Here is a 27,036-nt window from a genome sequence, read left to right on the forward strand (position 1 = left end):
CTACTAAAATATTCTAGAGATAAACAATGAGATACATATTATGTACATATGTGGCTTTAATTTTTCTTTTTCGTTCCTTTTTTGTGCTTTCAGAGTGCTGCTGCTACAGCTGCTACCTTAGCACTCCCTGCAGGTGTGACTCCTGTTCAACAGATATTAACAAACTCAGGTAATTAGGAATAATGGAGCCATTTTAAAATATAATTTAGGAAAGTATATCATCTAGTTCTTAGGTTTTGTCTTTATTGAAAGACAGGAAATAGTACTATTTCTTTTACCTTTTGGCTTAGGTTATTAAAATAACTTTGAGGGCTATAGCATGTGCAACTGTAGTAACTATTGAGGATGCAATAGAGAAGATGAGAATTGCACTTGAGCTTTTGTTCCATGAATGAAAACCTTGTTATTGAATGGAAGTGTGATTATATAAAAGCATTATTTACTTAGTTTTTTACTAAACATATTTAACCTGCCAAGTGAGTTAAACTTGACTTTTTAACTAATATCAAACTAAATCCTCTAGTATCGGCTCGGCGCCTATAGCTCAAGAGGCTAAGGCGCCAGCCACATACACCAGAGCTGGTAGGTTCGAATCCAGCCTGGGCCTGCCAAACAACAATGACAACTACAACCAAAAAACAGCCGGGCATTGTGGGTGGGCACCTGTAGTCCCAACTACTTGGGAGGCTAAGGCAAGAGAATTGCTTAAGCCTAGGAGTTGGAGGTTGCTGTGAGCTGTGATACCACCGGACTCTACCCAGGGCGATAGCTTGAGGCTCTGTCTCCAAAAAAAAAAAAAAAATCCTCTATTATCTTTTTCTTTTTCTCTCTCTCTTTTTTTTTTTTTTTTTTTTTAAGACAGAGTCTCTAGCTGTCACCCTGGGTAGAGTGCTGTGGCATCACAGTTCACAGCAACCTCAAACTCTTGGGCTTAGGCAATTCTCTTGCCTCAGCCTCCCATGTAGCTGGGACTACAGGCGTCCGCCACAACGCCCAGCTATTTTTTTTGTTGTTGTTGCAGTTTGGCTGGGGCTGAGTTCGAACCCATCACCATTGGTATATGGGGCCGGTGCCCTACTCACTGAGCCACAGGCGCCACTTTATATATTTTAATGAGATAATTTTTTTACTTTTTAATTCTAGATTCTTAGGCAAAACGATTCTGGATCATTCTAAAGCAACGTATTGCGGGGGAATTTGGTTCTTTGAAGTAAGGTAGTGGTACAGTTAGTGTTATGTGGTGATGATAATTAGTTCAGCAAACTTCTATTGCTTTTAATCATATTTGAAGCAAAGTACTATGGATCTTTGGTTTAGGATATTAAATGAATTATTATGCCTTCATTTGTTAACTTGGAATATATACTTTTTAATTTAGGCCAGCTTCTTCAGGTGGTCAGAGCAGCCAATGGTGCCCAATATATCATTCAGCCTCAGCAGTCCGTGGTTTTACAACAACAGGTTATACCACAAATGCAGCCAGGTGGAGTACAAGCTCCTGTTATACAACAGGTAAAACAGTCTTCCCTGATGATCACCATGAGGGTCTTTTTTCTTATATATGGATTCCCTAGTTGGGTCTCTTTTTTTCCTTATGGTTGTACGTACACAGATTCTTAGACTCTTCTCCAGTATTATAGAATCTGTCATTTTAAATTTCTTTTGTATACTTGATAGTTGAGCATGTTTAATTTGAAACTGAACTATTTTTACCTTTGCCCATCCTTCACCATCCCCCTGAGAATGCTTTACTGTTAGTGGCAGCATTCTCAGTCTAACCTCCTAAGGTGGTCATTTGACCTTTATTCAACAAGTATAATAGCTCCTCAGTATGAGGGTTTTCATAAGGGACTGGGATTTAAGAGTGAACAAGGACATGACTAGTTTCATGATGCCTATGTATTTTCTGGAAGGGGTATATGAAATCATCCAATATTCAATGTATTATTAAGTCCTACCAATTCTTTTTTTTTTGAGACAGAGTCTTACTATGTCACCCTTGGTAGAGTGCTGTGGCATCATGGCTCACAGCAACCTCCAACTCCTAGCCCCGGGCTGGGTTTGAAACTGCCAGCATTGGTGTATGTGGCTGACTTTGTAACCACTGTGCTATGGGCGCAGAGCCAAGTCCTACCAATTCTTAATAGTCTCTCTCTCCCTTCTTTCCTCCTCTCTTTTGTGGTGGTGGTAGGGGACTGCAGTTTTGCCATGTTTGCAATGCCTGTATTTGAAAATTGTTTTTTTTCCTTTTCTTAGTTTTTCATGTCATTTCCTTAGTTCATACTGTCGTAATTTGTTACAAATAGCGTATTATCCTGTTTACCGATTTCCCTGCTTTTAGTCTTTGGCCTCCTAATCCAATTGATTATAGTCATCTTTCTAAAAAGACCTAAAATTTTTTAGTGACTTCCCATTACCTATTGGAAAATGTCTAAACAACATAGTTTATATAATCTCTTTTGGGATTGTCTTTTCTTTGTACTCTTCGAGTGTCTGGTATTTCTTGCCATGCTTCCAATTATTTGCTTCAGCTACTGTTTACTTGTGTGCTAGGTTTATACTCCTGTACTGTGAGGATAAAAATCATTATTTTCTTGAGGAACTTAAATACTTTAAAAAAGAGACAAACATAGAAACACCTAATGTCTATGTAAACAGTATGATGATAGAGGCAGTATCAGAGCAGGAATATTAATCCAGCCTTCTTAAATCTTTGTAAAACTATGTTCTGCTGTCACTTTGGGTTTCACTTTGTTACTCTTTTCTTTAGAATGTTGCCTTTGGCTTTCCATCCACCAACTTCCTCTACTGCCCCCAAACCAACTAACCAGTGAAAAAACCTGGCAAATCTCTTTAGAGCACAAACAGAAACTCAGATATACTAGAAAGAGTCCCCTGACCTTGTTCTCAAGCTGAATTTGGTATCTTCTCCTGTTTCTCATAACTTCTGTTACTTCTTTTATCTTGATTTGTTATTGCTTTACCTGTCTACCATTAGTTTATAAACGTCTTGAAGGAAATACTGTGTCTTATGCTGTTTGCATTCCTTGAATCTTAATGGCAAGTAACAGGCATTCAGTGCTCTTTATTAATTTATAACTTTAATTATAAATAAGTGAATTATAATACATAAAGTAATTTTTGTTAATACATTGTTTCTGAGTTCTGGTTTACTTCAGAATCGTAGATACAGAACCTGAGAACTGGTCTGTTGGTTCTCAGCTGTAGTTGCATGGTAGAATCATCTGGAGTGCTGTAAATAAAACCTAAATCTTTTATCTCACACTAATGAAATTAGAAAATTAGCAGTGAAGCCTAAGTATCAGCACTTTTTTAAGCTACTAGATGGTTAGAATTTGCAGCCCTGTTTGAAAATCATTGATCCTAGTCTAATGGTGAAATTATACAAGCTAAGAGAGGTTAAATAACTTGTCATTACTGTAACTATATTGACTCTTAGGCGAAACTAGGCCTTGGTCTTCTGATTGTCAATCACGTGTTTTTTGCTTGGAGGTAGCGTAGCATAACAGAGCATGGGCTCTGGACCAGAAAGCCTAGATTTAAAGGCTTAGTGACTGCAAGTTTTTTAAGTTACTGAGCATGCAATATCTAAGCAAGCAAATAAACTTGTATAATTCTTGGCCTAGTATCTGGTATATTCCTAGTAAATGCTAAATAAACGAAGCAATTCTTTTTTTTTTTTTTATTGTTGGGGATTCATTGAGGGTACAATAAGCCAGGTTACACTGATTACAATTGTTAGGTAAAGTCCCTCTTGCAATCATGTCTTGCCCCCATAAAGTGTGACACACACCAAGGCCCCACCCCCCTCCCTCTGTCCCTCTTTCTGCCCCCCCATAACCTTAATTGTCATTAATTGTCCTCATATCAAAATTGAGTACATAGGATTCATGCTTCTCCATTCTTGTGATGCTTTACTAAGAATATTGTCTTCCACTTCCATCCAGGTTAATACGAAGGATGTGAAGTCTCCATTTTTTTTAAATAGCTGAATAGTATTCCATGGTGTACATATACCACAGCTTGTTAATCCATTCCTGGGTTGGTGGGCATTTAGGCTGTTTCCACATTTTGGCGATTGTAAATTGAGCTGCAATAAACAGTCTAGTACAAGTGTCCTTATGATAAAAGGATTTTTTTCCTTCTGGGTAGATGCCCAGTAATGGGATTGCAGGATCAAATGGGAGGTCTAGGTTGAGTGCTTTGAGGTTTCTCCATACTTCCTTCCAGAAAGGTTGTACTAGTTTGCAGTCCCACCAGCAGTGTAAAAGTGTTCCCTTCTCTCCACATCCACGCCAGCATCTGCAGTTTTGAGATTTTGTGATGTGGGCCATTCTCACTGGGGTTAGATGATATCTCAGGGTTGTTTTGATTTTCTCTAATATATAGAGATGATGAACATTTTTTCATGTGTTTGTTAGCCATTCGTCTGTCGTCTTTAGAGAAGGTTCTATTCATGTCTCTTGCCCATTGATATAAGGGATTGTTGGCTTTTTTCATGTGGATTAATTTGAGTTCTCTATAGATCCTAGTTATCAAGCTTTCGTCTGATTGAAAATATGCAAATATCCTTTCCCATTGTGTAGCTTGTCTCTTTGCTTTGGTTATTGTCTCCTTAGCTGTACAGAAGCTTTTCAGTTTAATGAAGTCCCATTTGTTTATTTTTGTTGTTGTTGCAATTGCCATGGCAGTCTTCTTCATGAAGTCTTTCCCCAGGCCAATATCTTCCAGTGTTTTTCCTATGCTTTCTTTGAGGATTTTTATTGTTTCATGCCTTAAATTTAAGTCCTTTGTCCATCTTGAATCAATTTTTGTGAGTGGGGAAAGGTGTGGGTCCAGTTTCAGTCTTTTACATGTGGATATCCAGTTCTCCCAACACCATTTATTGTATAGGGAGTCTTTCCCCCAAGGTATGTTCTTGTTTGGTTTATCGAAGATTAGGTGGTTGTAAGATGTTAGTTTCATTTCTTGGTGTTCAATTCGATTCCAAGTGTCTATGTCTCTGTTTTTGTGCCAGTACCATGCTGTCTTGACCACTGTGGCTTTGTAGTACAGATTAAAGTCTGGCATGCTGATGCCCCCAGCTTTATTTTTATTACTAAGAACTGCCTTAGCTATACGGGGTTTTTTCCGGTTCCATACAAAACGGCAGAATCATTTTTTCCAAATCTTGAAAGTACAATGTTGGTATTTTGATAGGAATGGCATTGAATAGGTAGATTGCTTTGGGAAGTATAGACATTTTAACAATGTTGATTCTTCCCGTCCATGAGCATGGTATGTTCTTCCATTTGTTAATATCCTCTGCTATTTCCTTTCCAAAGATTTCATAGTTTTCTTTATAGAGGTCCTTCACCTCCTTCGTTAGGTATATTCCTAGGTATTTCATTTTCTTTGAAACTATGGTGAAGGGAGTTGTGTCCTTAATTAGTTTCTCATCTTGACTGTTATTGGTGTATACAAAGGCTACTGACTTGTGGACATTGATTTTATATCCTGAAACATTACTGTATTGTTTGATGACTTCTAGGAGTCTTGTGGTTGAGTCTTTGGGGTTCTCTAAGTATAAGATCATGTCGTCAGCAAAGAGGGAGAGTTTGACCTCCTCTGCTCCCATTTGGATTCCCTTTATTTCCTTGTCTTGCCTAATTGTATTGGCTAGAACTTCCAGCACTACGTTGAATAGTAAAGGTGACAGAGGACAACCTTGTCTGGTTCCAGTTCTAAGAGGAAAAGCTTTCAGTTTTACTCCATTCAGTAAAATATTAGCTGTGGGTTTGTCATAGATAGCTTCAATCAGTTTTAGAAATGTGCCACCTATGCCTATACTCTTCAGTGTTCTAATTAGAAAAGGATGCTGGATTTTATCAATTGCTTTTCCTGCATCTATTGAGAAGATCATGTGATCTTTATTTTTGCCTCTGTTAATATGGTGGATAATTCTTTAGAAAATCCTTTTCCTTCAGAAATTTGAATGAAAAATGGAAATTTAGTGCGTCAGTCTACAAGCTAAACATTGCTTTTGTACTATGTATGAGATAGTTTTCTGGTGAATCTTCAGCCTATTGTACCATATTTGATCCTCTTAACTCGTTCCTAATATGTGGTTTTCTTTTACCATAGGTACTGGCTCCTCTTCCTGGAGGGATTTCACCACAGACAGGTGTTATCATCCAGCCACAGCAAATCTTATTTACGGGAAATAAGACTCAAGTTATACCTACAACAGTGGCAGCACCTACACAAGCCCAAGCACAAATAACTGCAACTGGACAACAGCAACCACAGGCCCAGCCTGCTCAAACACAAGCTCCATTGGTGTTACAAGTTGATGGAACTGGCGATACATCTTCTGAAGAAGATGAAGATGAAGAAGAAGACTTTGATGATGATGATGAAGAGGAAGACAAAGAGAAAGATGGAGCCGAAGATGGGCAGGTGGAAGAAGTAAGTTTCTAGTAAAAAGATTTGAAATAATTTACTCATTGCGTGGTATCAGACTAATGAATTTTATCCTGTTTTTTTCAGAGGCTATTTGATTTTGTGTAACAGGATTTTAAAGATCAAGTTAAATTGTTCTGACTTTAGTAAGATTGATCTGGCTGTATTTATCTTTATAAAATATAATTGTTTTTATAGCTGAAAAAACGAATGTATACCAAGCTAAATTGTATTAATATAGCGAAGAATGTGCAAATAATTGTAACTCTTTGGTTCATGCATTTATAATGTGGCTTAAACCTAAGACATTGGTAGAGCTGACTGATGTGGTTAATCTTTTACTTCAGTAATTCATTATCAATTCATTAATAACCTTATCTGTCTTATTCTAGAAGCATTTAAATATGTCTTTGTTTTCCTCACTGTTCAGCTTAATTACTTGTGTCTGATATTTGCCCATTACAATTGTCATCATTGCCTTGTTTAGACTAAGATGTAGTTGTCTTGTTTATCTCAGTATAAAGTTTTTTAAATAACCTAAGTAGTTTTTTAAAAAGAAATAATTTCTTATTAAGTATTAAATAATACAAATGAATAAAAAGTATTTTAGGATATAAATACGCTGGTGCCCAACATCTAGTTTTAAAAAAATCCCATTACTTAAAGTCCCCCTGGATACTTCTCCTTAGTCCCATTCTCTTCCTTCTGCCATCAGAGAACCCAGGCTCACTCTTTTTGTGTTTATCATTAATTGCCTTTATATTACCATGTATATTTATAATTCTAAATAGCATATTGTTTAGTTTTACAGGTTCATTTATAAGCTGAATGGAGTAATTCTGTATGCTTTTGCAAGTTGCTTTTTTCTTTTACTGAAGACAGATTCCTGAGGTTCATCTAATTGTCACTTAGAGCAACATTTACTTTCACTGCTGAGTACATCATAATTTATTGAATAATTTTACTGATCTGGTGGACATTTGGAATGTTTCTAATCATTTACTGTTATAAACAGTTATAGCATATTCTAGTGTGTGTCATCTGCAGGCACATATGCTAGAGTGTTAACCCCTAAACATTTGCTGATCCTAAGGCATGCATATCTTCAACCTTATGGTAAAATATCAAGTCACTCTAGCCATTCAGTACATACTTGTGCATATGTCCATAGATCCTCACCAGTACCTGATTGTTAGGCTTCTTAATTTTTGCTAGTTTGATAGATAGAAAGTGGTGTCTTATTTTTGGTTTTAGTTTGCATTTCCTTGATTACTAATGAGTTTCCACCTCTTTTTATGTATTTATTTGCTATTTGTGCCTTATGTGGAGCTGCTTATGCAGGTCTCCTGTTCATTTTAATTCCCTTAATTCTTTAGAGTTTTGATGCTGCCCTACGTGACTTATTTTCTCTTTTTTTTTTTGAGACAGAGTCTCACTTTGTTGCCCCTGGTAGAGTGCCATGGCATCATAGCTGTGCAACTTCAAACTCTTGGGCTGAAATGATTCTCTTGCCTCAGCCTCTCAAGTATCTGGGACTACAGGTGCCTGCCACAATGCCTGGCTATTTTTTAGAGACAGGATCTTGCTCTGGCTGAGGCTGGTCTCGAACCCGTGAGCTCAGGCAATCTACCTGCCTTGGCCTCCCAGAGTGCTAGGATTATAGGCGTGAACTACCATGCCTGGCCCAAGTGACTTGTTTTCATTACATTTTTCTAATTGTTTTTTGGTAGTATGGAGTTGTTTAGAGACTGCAGGCCTTTTATTTATTTATCTATTTATTTATTGGTATATAAATTTATGAAGTACAAGTGCAAATTTGTTACATGTCTTGTGGCCAGTAGGACTTTTAGGTTATAAAATATGTAGAGCTTTTAATATTGAAAGTCCTTGAATCAACCAGTTTCCTAATATCTTTGTGAATTCTAATATGTGGGTCATTATGAAAATTTTGAGATACATAAAAATCAAGCAAGATAAAATCTACATGGACAGAAACAAATGAAGCCCTCGTAGCAATAGGCATGGGTGAATCAGATAGGATGCTGTCAACTGTGTTTCTTGGAAGTGAAATAATGGACCGTAGCTTAGCCTGTCTCAAAATCTTTGTAGTGATCTATGTAATGTATCTATAGATTCTTTTCTATTTTCTTTTTTTTGAGACAGAGCCTCAAGCTGTCACCCTGGGTAGAGTGCCATGGCATTACAGCTCATAGCAACCTCCAACTCTTGGGCTCAAGCGATTCTCCTGTCTCCGCTTCCCAAGTAGTTTGGATTATAGGCACCCGCCACAATGCCCGGCTACTTTTTGGTTGCAGCCGTTTGGCGGACCCAGGCTGGATTCCAACCCGCCAGCTCAGGTGTATGTGGCTGGCGCCTTAGTCTCTTGAGCCACAGGCGCCGAACCTCTTTTCTGTCTTCTGTGTAGACCAGTGGTTCTTAACCTTTGTAATGCTGACCCTTTAATACGGTTGGTGACCCACAACCCATAAAATCATCCCATCTCTAGGCCAGCAGTTCTCAAGCTGTGGGTTGAGACCCCTTTGTAACAATGAAAATACATCCTGCCTATCAGATATTTACATTATGATTCATAACAGTAGCAAAATTACAGTTATGAAGTAGCAATGAAATAATTTTATGGTTGGGGGTCACCACAGCTTGAGGAATATATTAAAGGGTGGTGGCATTAGGAAGGTTGAGAACCACTGATGTAGACAATCATGTCACATGAGAAAAATAGCAGCCTTGCAGGCTCTGCTACCTAGATCTTGTTCTAAAACTTAAAAGTAATGTTTTCTTTGTTTCATTATTAAGTATAATGTTTGCGGTAGATTTTTTGCGAATATCTTTATTGGGTTAAGGAATTCTTCTTTGTTTTGTTAATGTTGAGTTTTATTAAACACCTTTTCTCTAGCTATGAAATAATGATACAGTTTCTCAACCATAATCTTTTATGTTGGAAGAATCCCATTAATTTATTTTCTATTTATAAACCAGTTTTGTGTTCTCTGGGATGGCATAGCTTGATCATTATATATTACCCTTTTTATCCGTTGCTGAATTCATTTTGTTCAGGATTTTTTCATGTATATTCATGAATTACTGTCTGCAATTTTCTTTTCTTACAACCTTACCAGGTTTTCCAGTTTGAGGAGTGAAATGAATTTTGAGGAGTGTTCCTTCTACTCTGAACTTTTTTTTTAAGATTGTACTTAATTCTTCTGTGAATATTTGTTAAAGTAAGCAAAGTAATCTTGTTCCATTCAGGTTTTCTGTTTCTCTTTGAGGCAGTTTCCATAAGTTATGCTTTTGACTTGTCATAAAGTTAATTTTATTATTTTTGATTTTAGAATCATTTGTAGTCATTTCCCTTTTTTCCTAATTCCTAGTATTATACCATGTCATTCATTTTCCCCTGTTCAGTCTTGCCATAGGTGTGTCAGTTTCATTAATATTTTCAAAGAATCAGTGTTTAGCTTTGTTTATTCTCAACTGTGCTTTTCCCCATTTTATTACTTTGTATTCTGACTTAATGGTAGACAATGTGATCTGTAGGATGTGTGAATCCTTGGAAATTAGATGAGACTTACTTGATGTAATCAATTTTGTGTATGTTCTGTATTTGAAAAGAGTGTTTTCTGTACTTGGTTGGAGCTCTTCTGTATGTCTGTTAGATTTAGATTGTCATTAGGTTTATTCAGACAGGTTATATCTTTCTTAATATTTTTTGCATGCTTGATCCATTTTCAATTACTGAGTTAGGTCTGTTCAGATCTCCAACTGTGATAGTTGATATATTTCCTCTTGCTTTTCTGTTATTTTTCCTTTTTATATTAAGAGCCAAAAAAAGAGTGCATATTAGCTTAAAATTATTTTTTTCTGTTAGTGAATTGAACCATTTATGATCACATAGTATCTTGCTTTATTTCTAGCATTTTTTTTTTTTTTTTTCAACTTGAAAGTGTTCGTGTGATACTAATAGACCTACACCAGCTTTGGTTTGGTTAGAGTTACCCTTTTTTATTCTTTCACTTTCAAGCTTTTTGGGTTTTGAAACTCTTTAGGTCTATCTTTTGCTATGTAGAATATTGCTCTTTATGTTATTGTGTTAGAAACTTTTATATCAACAGACTATTCAGTAGGGAAGGAATAGTTTTTTCAATAAGTGTGATGCTTGGGCATTGAAATAGCCACATGGAAAAGAGTTATGTTGAACTTTATATCTCACACTATATACAAAAATCAATTCAAAGTGGATTAGAGACCTAAATCTAAGCTAAAATTATAAAACTTTTAGAAAAAAACATAGGGGCAAATCTTTATAATCTTGGATTTGGCAGTGGTTTCTTAGATATAATACAAGCAATCAAAGGAAAAGTGGGTGCCATAGATTAAAAACTTGTGCATCCAAGCTTGGTTCCTTGGTTCGTAGGGTGCCAGCCACATACACCAGAACTGGCAGGTTTGCATCCAGCCCAGGCCTGCCTAACAACAATGACAGCTACAACCAAAAAATAGCCAGGCGTTGTGGCAGGCACTGGTAGTCCCAGCTACTTGGGTGGCTGAAGCAAGAGAATCGCTTAAGCCTAAGAGTTTGAGGTTGCTGTGAGCTGCGATGCCACAGCATTCTAATGAGGGCAACAAAGTGAGACTGTGTCTCAAAAAAAAGAAAAAACAAAACAAAAAAGAGAAAAACGTTTGCATCCAAGGACACTATCAAGAAAGTAAAAAGTAAAAAGACATCTTTCAGGATGGGAGAAAATATTTACAAATCATATTATTTGATAAGGATCTACTATCTAGAATGTATAAAGAACTCTTAGAGCTCAACAAGACTACTGAATTCAAACATGGGCAAAGGATTTGAATAGACATTTCTCCAAAAAGTAATATATAAATAACAAGCATACAAAAACGTGCTCAGCATCATTCATTTAGAGAAATGCAGAACAACTACAAGGAAATTCCTTTTCACACCTACTAGGATGGCTATTACCAAGAAAGGGTGGTGCTTGTGGCTCAATGGAGTAGGGTGCCAGCCCCATATGCCGGAGGTGGTGGGTTCAAACCCAGCCCCGGCCAAAAACTGCAAAAAAAAAAAAAAAATGCTGGCAAGGGTGTGGGGAAATTGGCACCCTTGTGCATTGCTGGAAAACAGTTTGGTGGGTCATCAAAAGTTAAGCATAGAATTAACCGTAATGACACAGCAGTTCTGCTCTTAAGTATGTATGCAAGATAATTAAAAATGTGTTCAAATAAAAACTTGTATGTGAATGTTCATAGCAGCGCTGTTTACACTATTTAAAAAGTGTAAACAACTCACAAGGGTCTGTCAGCTGATGAATGGACAAAGTGTGGTATAATCTGTACAGTGGATTTTTTATTTAACCATAAAAAGAAATGAAATGACTGTTAACATGCTACAATAGGGATGAACCTTGAAAACCTGCTAAGAAGCCAGACACAAAAGGCCACATATGTTATATTATTCCATTTATATGAAATGTCCAGAATAGGCAAATCCAGAGATAGTAAGCAGTTTAGTAGTTGCCAGGGGATGGGGGAAATGGAGAGTGAGTGACTACTTAATGAGTAAAGGTAGTGAAATGTCCCAGAACTAGATAGTGTGGTGATGGTTACACACATTTTGAATGTTCTTAGTGAACCTACATTGTACATTTTAAAATGCGAAATTTTTGGTGGCGCCCGTAGCTCAGTGTGTAGGGCATCAGCCACATTTACCAAGACTGGCAGGTTCAAACCCAGTCCGGGCCTGCTAAAACAACGACAACTGCAGCAACAACAATAAAAGTAGCCAGGTGTTGTGGCAGGCGCCCATAGTCCCAGTTACTTGGGAGGCTTAGGCAAGAGAATCTTTTAAACCCAAGAGTTTGAGGTTTCTGTGAGCTGTGATGCCATGGCACTCTACCCAGGGCGACAGCTTGAGACTATGCCTCAAAATAAATAAATAAATAAAATGTTAAAATTTTGAATTATATGTTACGTGAATTTTACCAATACACTGTTTTTGTTTTACATTGGTGGTATCTATTTTAAATTATAGAACATGTATACATCACCTGTCTGTAAGTGTAGGTGTAATAACATTTTGATTATTTTTCATTCTACTTTTGTCTTCTCTTTATTAGAAGTTTGACTTTAAAAATAAAAGGAAATCTGAGTTGTAAATATTTTATCTTCTGCCGCAATTGAGGTGAAGTTTAACATAGTTGGTCATTTTATGTTCTACCCTGTTTCCCCGAAAATAAGACATCCTCCGAAAATAAGACCTACTTACAGGAAAGATAAGATGTCCCCTGAAAATAAGACCTAGTGCATCTTTGGGAGCACATCTTAAAATAAGACACTGTCTTATTTTTGGGGAAACAGGGTAGTTAGTTTTTAGATTAACCTTTAATTTTCTTTGATAATGAAATTTCCTACTCCATCTTGTGCCTTTTTCTTTTCTTTCTTTCTTTCTTTTTTTTTTTTTGAGACAGGGTCTTTCTCTTTCTTCCAGCCTGGAGTGCAGTGATGTCATCAAAGCTCATTGCAGCCTCAAACTCTGATGCTCAAGTTATTTTCCTGCCTCAGCTTCTTGAGTAGCTGAGACTACAGACACACACTACAACACCCAGCTAATTAAAAAATTTTGTTTGTAGAAATAAGGTCTTACTCAGTCTGTTGTTCAGGCTGGTCTTGAGGAACTCCTGTCCTCAAGCAGTCCTCCCACCTTGGCCTCCCTAAGTGCTAGGATTATAGGAATAAGCTACTGTATCTGGTCCCTTGCCTTTTTAAATTTTTAATCTGATTCTTTTTTAAGTCTTACTCTGTTGCCCAGTTAGAGTGTAGTACTGGTGGCCTCACACTCCTGCTCTCAAGCAGTCCTTCAGCCACACAAGTAGCTGGGACTAAAGGTATATGCCACCAAGGCTGGCTAATTTTTCTCTTTTTTATAGACAGGGTGTCTCAGATGCTTTTGCTCAGGCTGATGCCAAGCTCCTGACCTCAAGTGATCCTCCCACCTTGGCCTCCCAAAGTGCTAGGATTAAAGGTGTAAGGTACTACACCCAGCCAAAACTCTAATCTTGAGTATATTTCATGCCTCTGCCATAACCATCATAAGGGTGTGATAAAGAATAAAGGGAAATAAAATTGAACATCTTTTCGGACTTAAATGTAATTAAAATAGTTAAGCTGTATAACTTTATAAATTAATTTCTTGCTGACATTTCAGAAACATTGGCAAACTCTAAATTAATAGCTAATAATATTATCTTCTTTGTGTGTGTGGCATTTGGTTCTCAAAGAGCATCAAAGTCATTGTATTGCTTTCCATTCTACATATTTTATAGTAATGTGTTAATAAATAACTTTTCTCTTTTATCTGTAGGAGCCTCTCAATAGTGAAGATGATGTGAGTGATGAGGAAGGACAGGAACTCTTTGACACAGAAAATGTTGTTGTATGCCAGTATGATAAAGTAAGGACTTCATCTTCATATTACTGATGTTATTTCTGTTAAAAATTTCTTCCTAGGGTGGCACCTGTGGCTCAGTGGGTGCGGTGGGTTCAAACCCGGCCCCGGCAAACTGCAACAAAAAAGCTGGGCGTTGTGGCTGGTTCTTGTAGTTCCAGCTGCTCAGGAGGCTAAGGCAAGAGAATCTCCTAAGCCCAGGAGTTGGAGGTTGCTGTGAGCTGGGTGACGCTATGGCACTCTACTGAGGGTGATAAAGTGAGACTCTGTCTCTACCAAAAAAAAAAAAATTTCTTTCCTATCCTTTCTGCCTTTATTGGGCAGCTGATTAATGCCTCGTACATTCATTACAAATAATGTGAAAAAATTGTTATTGTTTTGTAGATTCTTTTAATAGAATGAAAGATTAATTTCTTTACATTTGAAAAATAAGTTAGGAATGAAATGAAAAGAGGTGTGATCTTTTTTTTTCTAATGAGATTATCTCATGTAAGCAAAGTAAACAAAGCCACTTTTGGGTTGTTCTTTTTTTTTTTTTTGTAGAGACAGAGTCTCACTTTATGGCCCTCTGTAGAGTACCGTGGCCTCACACAGCTCACAGCAACCTCCAACTCCTGGGCTTAAGCGATTCTCTTGCCTCAGCCTCCCAAGTAGCTGGGACTACAGGCGCCCGCCACAACGCCCGGCTAGTTTTTGGTTGCAGTTTGGCCCAGGCCGGGTTTGAACCCGCCACCCTCGGCATATGGGGCCGGCACCCTACCGACTGAGCCACAGGCGCCGCCCCTGGGTTGTTCTTTAACAACTAACTAACTAGTAGCTAACTCAGTGGAATAATCCTGTCTTCTGTTTGACTTCAAGTCAACCAGGAAGGTTTAATTGAATCTTTATAACTTTTTTATTACTAAGGAGAGGAAGGACCAAAGCACAGTAAATAGGATTGAAAATTAACAGATAAATTTTTACTGAAAATTGATTAAAATATGACTTAGCTGTACTTTGATAACGTTAAGGAATTTTTTTTTTTTTTTTGTAGAGACAGAGTCTCACTTTATGGCCCTCGGTAGAGTGCCGTGGCCTCACACAGCTCACAGCAACCTTCAACTCCTGGGCTTAAGCGATTCTCTTGCCTCAGCCTCCCGAGTAGCTGGGACTACAGGTGCCCGCCACAACGCCCGGCTATTTTTTTGGTTGCAGTTTGGCTGGGGCTGGGTTTGAACCCACCACCCTCGGTATATGGGGCCGGCGCCTTATGGACTGAGCCACAGGCGCCGTCCACATTAAGGAATTTTTAAGCCAGGTTCTATGAGAATTAACCATTGACTCCTTGAATTCTTAAACTTCAAACAGGATGCTTCTTTCAAAGTATTTTTGTTATGCTTATTGATACTATTGTTGAGATTTCTGCTATCAAGATATTTAAATTGGGATCAAATTTTTTGGGCTATAATCATTAAATTTATAATACGTAGAATTTTTAATTTTACCATAGGTCTTTATCAAATTCTGAAAACTCTTACAGAAGCCAAAGGGGTTTTTTTTTGTAATTATTCATTCAGTAAATATTTCTTAAGTGCTTTAGTGTACTAGGCACTGTTATAGGCACTTGAGCTGTAGTGATGAACATGCAACAAGTATGCACTACAAAGAAATTTCCTTTACAGATGAAGAAAATTTTAAATCTGTGTTGCTTTTCTAGAAATGAATGGGATAAGTAGATGTGCTGCTTGCAAACAGATTTACAGGGAGAGTGCCATGAAAATGGATCTTATTTTCTAATGAAAAGGTGAAGTCAGGCTAGTTTTATATGGCAGTGAAGTTAAAATAAAGCCAATGAGGTCACTGATCGAGAGTTTTGCATCATCTACTTTTGGGCATTATGACTTTTGGGTAAGTATTCTTAATACCCTGTACCATTACATTACGATAAACGTAATATCCTGTTAGATGTGTGTAGAGCAACAGTATGATGTTAAAACAGCAGATACCAATGAATCTTTATCGTCAGACAGTCTCAAGGGAGCCACTTACCAACCAAATTAACTGCCACAGGTTTGTGATAATGAGATAACAAATTTATGAATATTAGGCAAGAAAGGACCTTTGTTTAGCCTGACTGAAGAATTTGCTTGTAAGTATTTTCCTGTTTTATGGGAATAGTTGTATTCTCCTTTGGCACAAACTACATGTAATACTTTAAAATGTTAAAGTTGGTTTTGTCCCCAGAGACCCAACTTTAATATTTTAAACTAATAAATGGAATATAGTTTTAAATAAATGTATTAAATTGTAAATAATTAAAAAATTTGCAGAGGTCTAATTTTAAAAATCAGCTGAGTTGCTTTAAAGGTTGAATGGAGTGGCCAACGGTACGGATAGGTTGATGTTTTAGCCAACGGTACGGATAGTAATGTTCTGTGACTATAAAATGGGAGTAGATATGGTTTGATCCAACTTGAATTTCAGGAATGTAGTTTTGAAGCCTAAACTTTAGAATTTCAACAATGGGTCAGTTTTAGAAGAGATTATAAAACTTGTATTGTCAGTCAAATCAGAATCTTAGTTTTAAATGCTAATTCTGTGGCAGAGTTCTTAAGTGTGGGTGGATAAAAACTGATAGAACAGTGTTAGGTGAAATTAGTCTGAGATTGAGGCTTCAGACTTGTTTTTAAGTAATTTTACTTTACGGCTCGGCGCCTGTTGCTAAGACGCCGACCACATACATCAGAGCTGGCGGGTTTGAATCCAGCCTGGGCCTGCCAAACAGCAATGACAACTACAACCAAAAAATGGCTGGGTGTTGTGGCAGGTGCCTGTAGTCTCAGCTACTTGGGAGGCTGAGGCAAGAGAATCACTTAAGCCCAGGAGTTGGAGGTTGCTGTGAGCTGTGATGCCATGGCACTCTGCCCAGGGTGACAACTTGAGGCTCTGTCTCAAAAAAAATAATTTTACTTTAATACATTTTCATTAGGAAATTGAGCGTTTTCTCCTGGCACTTGGGACAGCCCTTGATGGAGGCCATAGGGCCAAAAAATGAATTGCTTTTCAAATGTACTTTGTACTTTTATTCAAATATGATTACCCAATATAACTTTAGTACTGAGTAATGGAATATTATTTGACCTGTGAAACTTTTAAGTTGCCTTATAACAGAATGCAGTCAGTTTCTTTACTTCTCTGTGGAATTTCTGTTTCCTGGCTACTCATGACTTCTTTTTTTCTATGTAATCCTAGTGTCTTTCAGGTTGCAGTCACTATTTTATTTATTTATACAGAGTCTCTCTCTGTTACCTAGGCTAGAGTGCTATGGCCTCAGCCCAGCTCATAGCAACCTCAGCCTCCTGGGCTCAAGTGATCCTCCTGCGTAACTGGGTCTATAGGCATTTACCACCATGCCCAGCTAACTTTTTCTATTTTTGGTGGAGATGGCATCTCTCTCTTGCTTGGGCTGGTCTCAAAAGCCTGACCTCAAGTAGTCCTCCTTCCTTGGCTTACTAAAGTGCTAGGATTACAGACATGGGTCACCATGCCCAGCCTTCAGTTTTAAATAGGGTAGTCATAGAAAGTCTTTGGAGAGGATAACATTTGAACAAAGACTTGGAGAGAGTTAGTCCTGCTATTATTTGGTGGCAGAGCACACCTGTGTGTCTGAGGAACACCAAGGAAGTCAGTGTGTCTGGATTGGAGTGATGAAGAGGGGGAGAGTGCGTATTAGATTCAGTCTTGGGGGAAAGACAGTGTAGATATTTGTAAGGGTATAGGTTCTTATTCTGAGTGAATCAGAGAGTTATTGGAAAATTTCAATAGACAAATGATACAATCTAATTTAAAATTTAAAGGGATTATTTTGCCTTCTTTAGGGTGTAAGGGAGGAAGCAGGGGTTGAAACCAGGAGACATATTTAGGGGTATGTTGTGGTAATCCAGTTGATACAGTGACTTAGATTGTGGTGATATCATTAAAGTTAGTGAGAAGTATTGGATCTTGGGTTTGTTTTGAAGGAAGAGTCAACAAAATTTCCTAATTCTTGAATGCGTGGTGAAAAAAAAAAGATCATGGAATAGGAAGAAGCAGGGGACCTTATTTGCGAAGATGTGGAACTTGAACTGAGCAAATAATAGGTGTTATGGGCTCAGTGCCCATAGCATAGCGGTTTTGGTGCCAGCCACATACACCGAGGCTGGCGGGTGTGAACTCCGCCCAGGCCACCTAAATAACAGTGACAACTATAATAAAAAATAGCCGGGCGTTGTGGTGGCCACCTGTATTCTCAGCTACTTGGGGGCTTAGGCAAGAGAATTAAGCCGAAGAGTTTGAAGTTGCTGTGAGCTGTGATGCCACGGCACTCTACCAAGGGTGACATAATGAGACTCGGTCTCAAAAAAAAAAAAGGTGTTATGTACGGGGGAAAAGGAGCAAAGGTCACTTCAGTTGATTAACTTTTACACAATTTGCTCCTCCAAATCTATGGAATTGCAAACAATTAAATTCTGTAAGTGAAGGCAAGGATCAAGGTACCCAAAGCCTGCTGTTCTCCTTTGGGTTTGCTTATGGATGTGCATAAGTTTTTGAAATCTATTGTAAATAACTTGGATGGTCAGCATTTCTTTAGATGTATATTTTAAATAGTGTTATGCATAAGGTTCTATGTTAAGTCACTATAAGAAATTTTATGTTAGTAGAAGACATGAATCTGTAATTAATACTACTTAAGAAAATAATGTAATGTCATTGGGGATGCCATTGGGAATTTAGCAGAATAGTTTTAGCGCTGCTGGTGAGATTAGGGAAAGCTTGTGGAGGATGCGTTGTTTTTGAGGTGGACCTTGAAAATACATATGTAAACCGGGTAGAGATAAGGTATTCTATAAAGAAATATTTTTTAACTATGTTAATGAACACAAATAATAATGCTGTAAAATAATACTAATTATAGATGAATATATATTTCTACCTAGCAATTAATTTTAATTTTGGTCAAATTGAATTTTATTAACAAACTAACTGGCAAATATTTGGCAAGACAGACTTGTGGAGGTTTTTTGTTTGTTTTCTATTTTCTGGTTGTATCTTAATTTTTTTTTAATTTTTGTCTATTTAGATACACAGAAGTAAAAACAAATGGAAATTTCATCTTAAGGATGGCATTATGAATCTTAATGGGAGAGATTATATATTTTCCAAAGCCATTGGAGATGCAGAATGGTGAAGTATTGTTTCTTTTCTTTTATAAGTAAAACAAAAGAAACTTGAAAAAAAAATGTAAAGTGGACAATTTGAAACTTGGGACATTTATCAACCAAAACTTCATTTCTGCATGTCAGAAAAGTGCAGTAGAAGCAAAGCTACTGGAACAAAGATAGACCATGACAACATAGACACTACTTCTAACTGGCAAGCCATGGAACTGTAGCACCTGGGGTTGTTGGGGTGGGGTTTTGAGGTTTTGTGTAGGAAAACTATAATTGTTGATTTTAAATACAGGTACCTGCCACCGGTAATTAGCATGTAAAGCTTTGTCTATATTTCCTTCTTCCAACTTGGGTTCAACCAGAAGATACTCGTTTGAATGAACTGAAGAAACTTCCCTTTTGATAGATTGAACTGAAACTACTTATTGTATGTGGTTATATTTGGTAAAAATTGCGTAAAAGCTTTTTACAAAAGGGTAAGAATTATGGTGTTGAATTTTAGTTCACTTGTATAAGGAAACAATTTAAAACTCTCATAATAGGTCTTAAATATTTTTACTTGCTATTCTCCCTCAGTAATATATATACCTCTTCCTTTCCTGCTTTATGAGACATCTATTTAAAATTTAAAGGAAGTAACCAGTGATCATAGTTTGGAGACTAAAGTTTAACCCAGGAATGGATATTTATTTTAATTAGGTTTTCATACTTATTAAATGTAATATAATAACTTAGGTCTTGTCTGAGTGAGTGGAATTAAAATGACAACTTTAATTTCCTTACAGAAAAACTGTGTTTGTTTCTTTTAGTCCCACACCTTGAAAAGAAACCCCAAATTGGCTACTCAGGAAAACAGTTTTATTTCACAAAGGTACCATCTAGCTAAAAGTGTATGCACTCACATTTATCTGAGTAAATGTAGGTTTTCCTGTTGGGCTGAAGTGTGTGCTTCTACATGTGGTTAGTCATTAAAATAAACATTCAGATAACATTCTGGTGCATTGATTAAAGCATAGGACAGGTTGTGAGGACTTGGATTTTTATTAAACAATTTAGTAATTATAAAAGTTTCTTGTGTTTACTAGTTAAGAATTTTTTAAAAAGCTATTCTAATTGAACAAATTTTTAAAAGCAACTTTGTAATTTGAGGGAAAAATTTTGGAGACAGAGGGGTGTGGGCCACTAAGTACACAGTTACCTCTCTTTCATTTGGTGGCCCTTTCAGGCCATTGATACTACAGACATGGGCTCCTGTTTGCACATTGGGAAGAAAACATAGAAATTTGACTTGTATATTAAATATAATAGAAATTTAATATGTGTATTAAGAGTGCAGGGCTGTAAGGGGCTCTAAAGAACAATATGGCACTTCCATGTTCAGTGTGAATTAGCTGCCTGGGAGAACTGCAAGAACACTTGTCTCCGCCTTTGTGTTCTTGTAACTAATTCGACTTTCTCTGTTTTTATCTTGACAAAATTTTCGTGTGTTTAAGTAACTTGTATATTGATTTGTTTTTAGTCTTCAGTTTTTGTCTTCCTTTTATTTGCCTTTGTGTATTTCCAGAAGTAATATGTAAACACTTTAAAGTACATTAACAAAGAAGAAAACTGTGAGCTGTTTATATAATGTTTTTATTTCTTTCTTAAAACAAATCTTTAAATTTTTCAAAAAGGTTAATCAATTTTTTTGGCTTACTTACCAACTCTGTCTCTTATTTTCTGAACTTTGGTGTGTGTAAATGTTGGTGTCTGACATTCTAGTAGTCAGATATTATTTAGATGCCGTAACTGGTAATACAGTTTTATTTTGGTTTTATTAATTTAGTTTTGTGAGGGGATGTTTATTTGTTTACCTCACTACTATCAAAAGACACAGAAGTTTTTTTAGTTGTTAATATTAATGAGATTGGGAGAAGAGGAAAAGAGAGGGAGTTAGATCACAGAAGTCCTGTTGTTCAGTTGTCCTTCAGTATAGTTGCTAGTAGGTTTATATTTACTCAGTGAAGAAGTCAATGACCTGAACTACCTATAAAAATTTAGCAGTGCTGCAGTGTTGCTTAAGTGAAACCCTTCAGCTTTCTAGTAGTTTTTATGCTACTGAAACTTGGATTACTGTATGATATTCAGCTCATGTCTTGGGCCCTCTATGTAGACAAATATTCATAATAACATTGTATACTGGCCTGTTTTTATAATTTTATTTTTCAAATACGAACAACCACTGCTTTCAGAGTGGTTATTTTGTTATTTTTGAAGCAAGAAATAACCATTTGTATTTGCACTTGTGTATTGCATATTAATTATGTTATACTTGGCAAATGCTTTTCTTTTACCTGCAAAAATTTTGAAAGCTGGTCCAAATGACACTGCATACCAAATTGTGCTCTTAGATATTATTGCATTGTGTTTCTTTTTAATCAATAGCATGTTTTAGTTTTATTATAGTAGCTTTTGCTATAAGAATGTCACCTGCTTATCTTTTATTGTACTTGAATTTTTAATCATGCTTTTAACATTGTATTTAACAAGCCATTTCATATTAGGTTCCTTTATAATGTCATTCCTTTAAAAAGGCAAAGGATTCCTGCTTTCAGAATTTTAAAATGAAATAACATGTTTATCCAAAGGAGAAAAATAGTCTAGACTGTTATTATGAGAATAAGTAATGGTCTCTGAAGAGGATTTGTTTAGATTTGCACAGATGATGATGGCACCTTTTACTTAAAAAAAATAATAGTGCTAAGGAAAATTCATACAAAATTACAAGATAAAGTGAGGAAATGTGTGCCTTTCAGTATATGAACTCTTGCGCAAACTCTTGCGTAGTGGTCATTTGGATAATCGGACCACTTGAATGCCTGAGAGCACATTTAATTTCTTTAAGTGCCACATACGGCTAAAACAACTCTTTACGTGCAATTTGTTTCTAGAGTAAAATGAATGTTATGAGAGGGTTATCTTTATATTGGGCTTTTATATTTTTTAAATGTTCACATTTCTTTCTGTTAATTAAATGCCATCATAATGTCACATTTACACTGTTGCCTCTTATAAAATCAGAGCCACTCTCATGTTATTCTAATAGGATTACATCAAGGTCTGAGCAGTGTGTGTAGTGATTGAAATGTTCTTGATGAGCATAATAGATTCTGGTTTTAGAAAACAACATAAAAATATAATAGCTTTTGTATAAAGATTTTCTTTTGCTATAGTGAAAGTCAAAGAAAGATTAGGGTGTTGTTTTTTTTCCTACCTTTTATGGAGGAATGAAAAGAATTATCTCCCTCTAAGAATAATTTTTTATTTTATTATCTCGTAGCAATAATGTCACCATTATTATCAGAGGGTATATATGCCTTGTATAGGAAAACAGACATAATTTCATTTTGGGGGGTTCCCTTTATAACTTAGCATTTTCTTCCACCTGAGAGAATTACTCAGCTGGATTTTCAGATTATTGCATCTTGAACTTTTTGAGCTTTTGTGCAATGTACTATTTTATTGCTCCATCTTTGTACATTTTATTTCATGTCTTTTCTCCACCTACCTGTCTAAAACAGCTATATCAGATTTTGAATTTGTTGGTTAAAAAGTTGTTTCACATGTTTCCTCATGGGTTTATGTTAAGTAGTTTTGCATTTTAATCTTATATTATGCTATGGAAATTATTCTGAGGTTTATATTCTTCCCTTTTTAAGCCTGCCTTACTCTTTTTGTCATTTTCTATGGTTTAAGGAAAAAGACACCAAACTGCATATTTTTGTTTCAGGAACAAAAGAATTTTTTCTCTTCTCTTATTGGGAAGAACTACATTGAGTTAGTAACTACTCTTCCAGTCAGCGTTCCTTAAATCAGTCCAGTATGCATCAGGGCTACAGTTTTTGGGGAGGGGCTAATCCTTTTTGCTGTTCTGAGCTACTATTGTCAACTGCTGTTGTACATACTGTTATGTGTAAGGGCGTAAATATATTTATTATGTTTGTAAAATTCATTCTGTACAATTGCAGATCAAGGTTGCTCTTCTGTGATATACGGGATATTATGTTTTAAAGACCATCTTGGAATACAATTAGAGAACTTAGTATTTTGTTGTACTAAGACCTATTTTAAGTTTAATATTTTACCTTTGCAAAACTTTAATTAAAGATGTTATTTAAAAAAAAAGTAATGTTGCTTGCTTTGCTTACTAGCATATGACATCGTTACAGATAATTGAATAAAAGCATAACAGTTTAGAAAGGAAAATGCTTTACATTGTTAATACGTACCATTTAATAACAGCAACAGCAACAAAAAGGTATAATTAAATTCTGTGCCTTTAAGATAAGTAGCTTGGGATGTCAGTGTCAATTATTAAACTGTTACAAATTCTTAATAATAGCTTTTAGTTGTATTTTCCAGGCACATAGAAATTTTGATTAGGCTACATTTACACCAACAAAGTGTAACTAAAATTGATATAATTAATACATTGTAATAAATCAGTATTTCTACTCAAAGTATACGTTATTTAGGGGAAAATTATTTGAGAACATAATTTTTTTTCTTATTTCTGTGGTTAGCTTAATCTTTTTCTCTTAGTTCAGAGTTTGTAAATAATTGCATATTAGAAAAATTGAATTATTGAGGTTTGTATTACATATTGAATATATTTTGTGTTATTTTAGAAAGGATTAAATAATTAGCAGGTATTTTAATTTTATAGTTAATCCAACTGAATCATTAATAAAAAGCATTTTTATAATTTTTTTATCCTGTTACAGACTACTTTAGGAAACTTGGAAATTTTGACTATTAAAATAATCATAATAAAGATTTCTTATTAACTGCCAGCTAATCTTGTATCTTTGCAGTTTAATTCAAGTTTCTACTTTGATTGTAAGCTTTTTGGCTTTACTTCTCATCTGTAAAATGACAAGGATAAGATTTTGAGGTTTAAATGAAGTAATACACGTAAAGCTCTTTGGGTGGTGCTTGGTAGTGGTAAGCACTCAGATGTTACAATTATTAGCTAAATTCTATAATTATTTGCTTAATTTAAAATAGTGGAGTTGGGGGAAAAAAAAACAACCAAAACCCTCCAAAAAACCCAAAAACCTTTTTGTTTCTGGAACAGAGGATATAGAAACCCAGAGGCAAATGTCCTGGGATTACTGCCATGGTCTGGATGTTTGTTTCCACCAAAGTTCATATGCTGAAATTCTAACCCAAAGTGATAGTTTAGAAAGTGGAGCTTGTGGGTGGTGATTAGGTCATGAGGTCTTTCTGGCCTCCTGAATGGGTTTGAATGGCCTTACCAAAAAGACCTTGAAGGAGGTAGGTAGCCTCTTCTACCATGCAAGTGGCTCTGGACAACACCAGATCTGCTGGTGCTTTGGTCTTGGACTTCGCCTCCAGAACTGTGAGAAATAAATGTTTATTGTTTATAAACTACACATTTTGTGGTATTTTATTATAGCAATTGGACAGACTTTTGGAAAACCCCACTTTTTTATATTTTAGTTTAAATATGTGAGTGTGGTAGCCTACATTGCCTGGACTGCTTCCTGGTAGGTCATGCTGTCAAACACTTCTCTTTTTGGCATAATTTGTAGCAGTGGTGTGCCTAGGGAGGGGAGCAGTTCTGTCTCGGAGCAGGCAGTAAGAATTTCAACTATTGGTAGAGAATATAAATTCAGTAATAAAGCTAATTAAATTTGATGTGCTTTTTATTATCATGTAGCAGCATCCTAAACTATATTGATGACAAAACACTCTTCCCCACAAGAAATAATTGCTTTGTTATAATTGGTCTAATTGCCACAATTGGGGTTGAGAGTTTTCAAGTTTTTTCCTTGGGGTAAAATGTATATACAGTTTACCTTTTTTCTTTTTTGAGACAGTCTCACTATGTTGCCCTTGATAGAGTGCCATGGTGTCACAGCTCACAGCAACCTCCAACTCTTGGGCTTAAGCGATTCTCTTGCCTCAGCCTCCCCAAGTAGCTGGCACTACAGGTGCCTGCCACAACCCCGGTTGTTTTTTGTTGCAGTTATCATTGTTGTTCAGCTGGCCTAGGCTGGGTTCAAACCCGCCAGCCTCAGTGTATGTGGCTAACGCCACAACCACTGTGCTACAGGCGCGGAGCCCATATTAATCTTTTTTTTGTATTTTTTTCATCTTAATTGTTTTTAAGTGTACAGTTTAGTGTTATCAAGTACATTAATGTTGGGTTTTAATAAAATACATGTATTAGTGTCATATTAACTTTTTTATGTTTCACATAAATAAGAATCACAAAAAGATAAATACCATGTGATTCCACTTAAGTGAAATATCTACAAAGTACAGTGAGGCTGGGAAAAGAGGAAATGGGGAATTGTTTAATGAGTGTAGAATTTCAGTTTTGCAAGATGAAAATGTCCTAGAGATCTGTTGCGTACCCGGCTGGATATACTTACCACTACTGAACTGTACCTTTAAAATTGGCAAAGATGGTGTTATGTTGCATGTACTTTACTACAATAAAAAGCATATCTTTCAATAGACATTGTATTCAATGTGGAGGTTAATTCAGACAACTCCTACTAATACATTATATAGTCAACATGAGGGCACAGACACTTCCATTTGTCTCCATGGTAAATTCTTGTGGGTTCAGAATTGTTCCCATTCAGAGCTCAGCTCATGGCTCCAGCTCTTATGATAGAATGTATTTCTGTGGTTAAGAAGTAGATTCGAAAGGAATAGTTGGAGCACAACAATTGCAAGGAATGAAACAAAATTTAGTTCTTCAATTACATCCTTCTATGTTATTACTGGGAATTTTCATTGGTGGTTAAGTGAAACCATGTAAACCATGAAACACAATTATTTTGTTCAATAAATGCAAATCTTAGTTTATCTATGAAGTGCACTCATTTCTTTTCATGATGATTCCTGAAAATGTTTTATAAGGAAAAATTGGGTGTTAAAAAATGAAAGCCTCTATATGTCTAATGAAAGCCTCTATATGTCTAATATGCTAGAAACTGGACGTCAGATTAGATCCTACTCTTTAATTTAGAAACAAACATTTTAATAAACACAGAATGGTGACATGGTAGAAAAAGCATGGTCTTCAGAACTAGATGGACCTGGATTTGAATTCAATCTCCAGCTTTTCCTTGGCTGACTTTGGACGAGGCATTTAGACCCTCTGTTTAATGTCAGAATGTTTTGCTCACCAAAAAAAATGATGGCCTGGTTACTAAGAGGAAATAATGGAACCTAGGAACCTATTCCTTATGTCCAACTAAAAATATTTCAGTGAAGATCAAATAAAGATATTTTCATTAAGATAAAAATGAAGATTAAAAATTGGAAGTGTATATCATTTATAAGGCCCAGGCTGAAAGAATTGCTAAATAATGAATTTTAGGAGGAAGATTATGGAAATCAGAAGGGGGATGAAAGAAGAAATGGAGATCAAAGAAATTGGTAAGCATGGATAATGTAAACATTGACTAAGAAAAAAATGAAATTGGGCGGCGCCTGTGGCTCAGTCGTAAGGCGCCGGCCCTATATACCGAGGGTGGCGGGTTCAAACCCGGCCCCGGCTAAACTGCAACCAAAAAATAGCCGGGCGTTGTGGCGGGCGCCTATAGTCCCAGCTTCTCAGGAGGCTGAGGCAAGAGAATCGCTTAAGCCCAGGAGTTGAAGGTTGCTGTGAGCTGTGTGAGGCCACGGCACTCTACGAGGGCCATAAAGTGAGACTCTGTCTCTACAAAAAAAAAAAAAAAAAAAATGAAATTAAAATAAAACATTAAATTATTACATTAAAAATTAATGTATAACAAAAAGTCAACTATGCCATGAATTGTAGACGATGAGGACCTCTGTAGAAAAAAACACATTCAAAGTACTTTTCTGTTCTCTCAGCAATAGTCA

At 36.2% G+C, this 27,036-nt stretch overlaps 1 protein-coding gene across 1 annotated transcript in view; it reads left to right on the plus strand.

The window, feature by feature from the left end:
• GTF2A1 (general transcription factor IIA subunit 1) overlaps nucleotides 1-23,373 on the plus strand; it is a 45,295-nt gene extending 21,922 nt beyond the window's left edge. The window contains exons 5-9 of the mRNA XM_053602812.1: nucleotides 94-169; nucleotides 1,379-1,512; nucleotides 6,145-6,468; nucleotides 13,856-13,945; nucleotides 19,038-23,373. Of these exons, the coding sequence (XP_053458787.1) occupies nucleotides 94-169; nucleotides 1,379-1,512; nucleotides 6,145-6,468; nucleotides 13,856-13,945; nucleotides 19,038-19,145 (732 nt within the window). The 3' untranslated portion in view covers nucleotides 19,146-23,373. The remainder of the gene's footprint in view (nucleotides 1-93; nucleotides 170-1,378; nucleotides 1,513-6,144; nucleotides 6,469-13,855; nucleotides 13,946-19,037) is intronic.
• The last annotated feature ends 3,663 nt before the right edge of the window (nucleotides 23,374-27,036 follow it).

Source organism: Nycticebus coucang, chromosome 9, assembly GCF_027406575.1.
Source record: "Nycticebus coucang isolate mNycCou1 chromosome 9, mNycCou1.pri, whole genome shotgun sequence".
Lineage (NCBI taxonomy): Eukaryota > Metazoa > Chordata > Mammalia > Primates > Lorisidae > Nycticebus > Nycticebus coucang.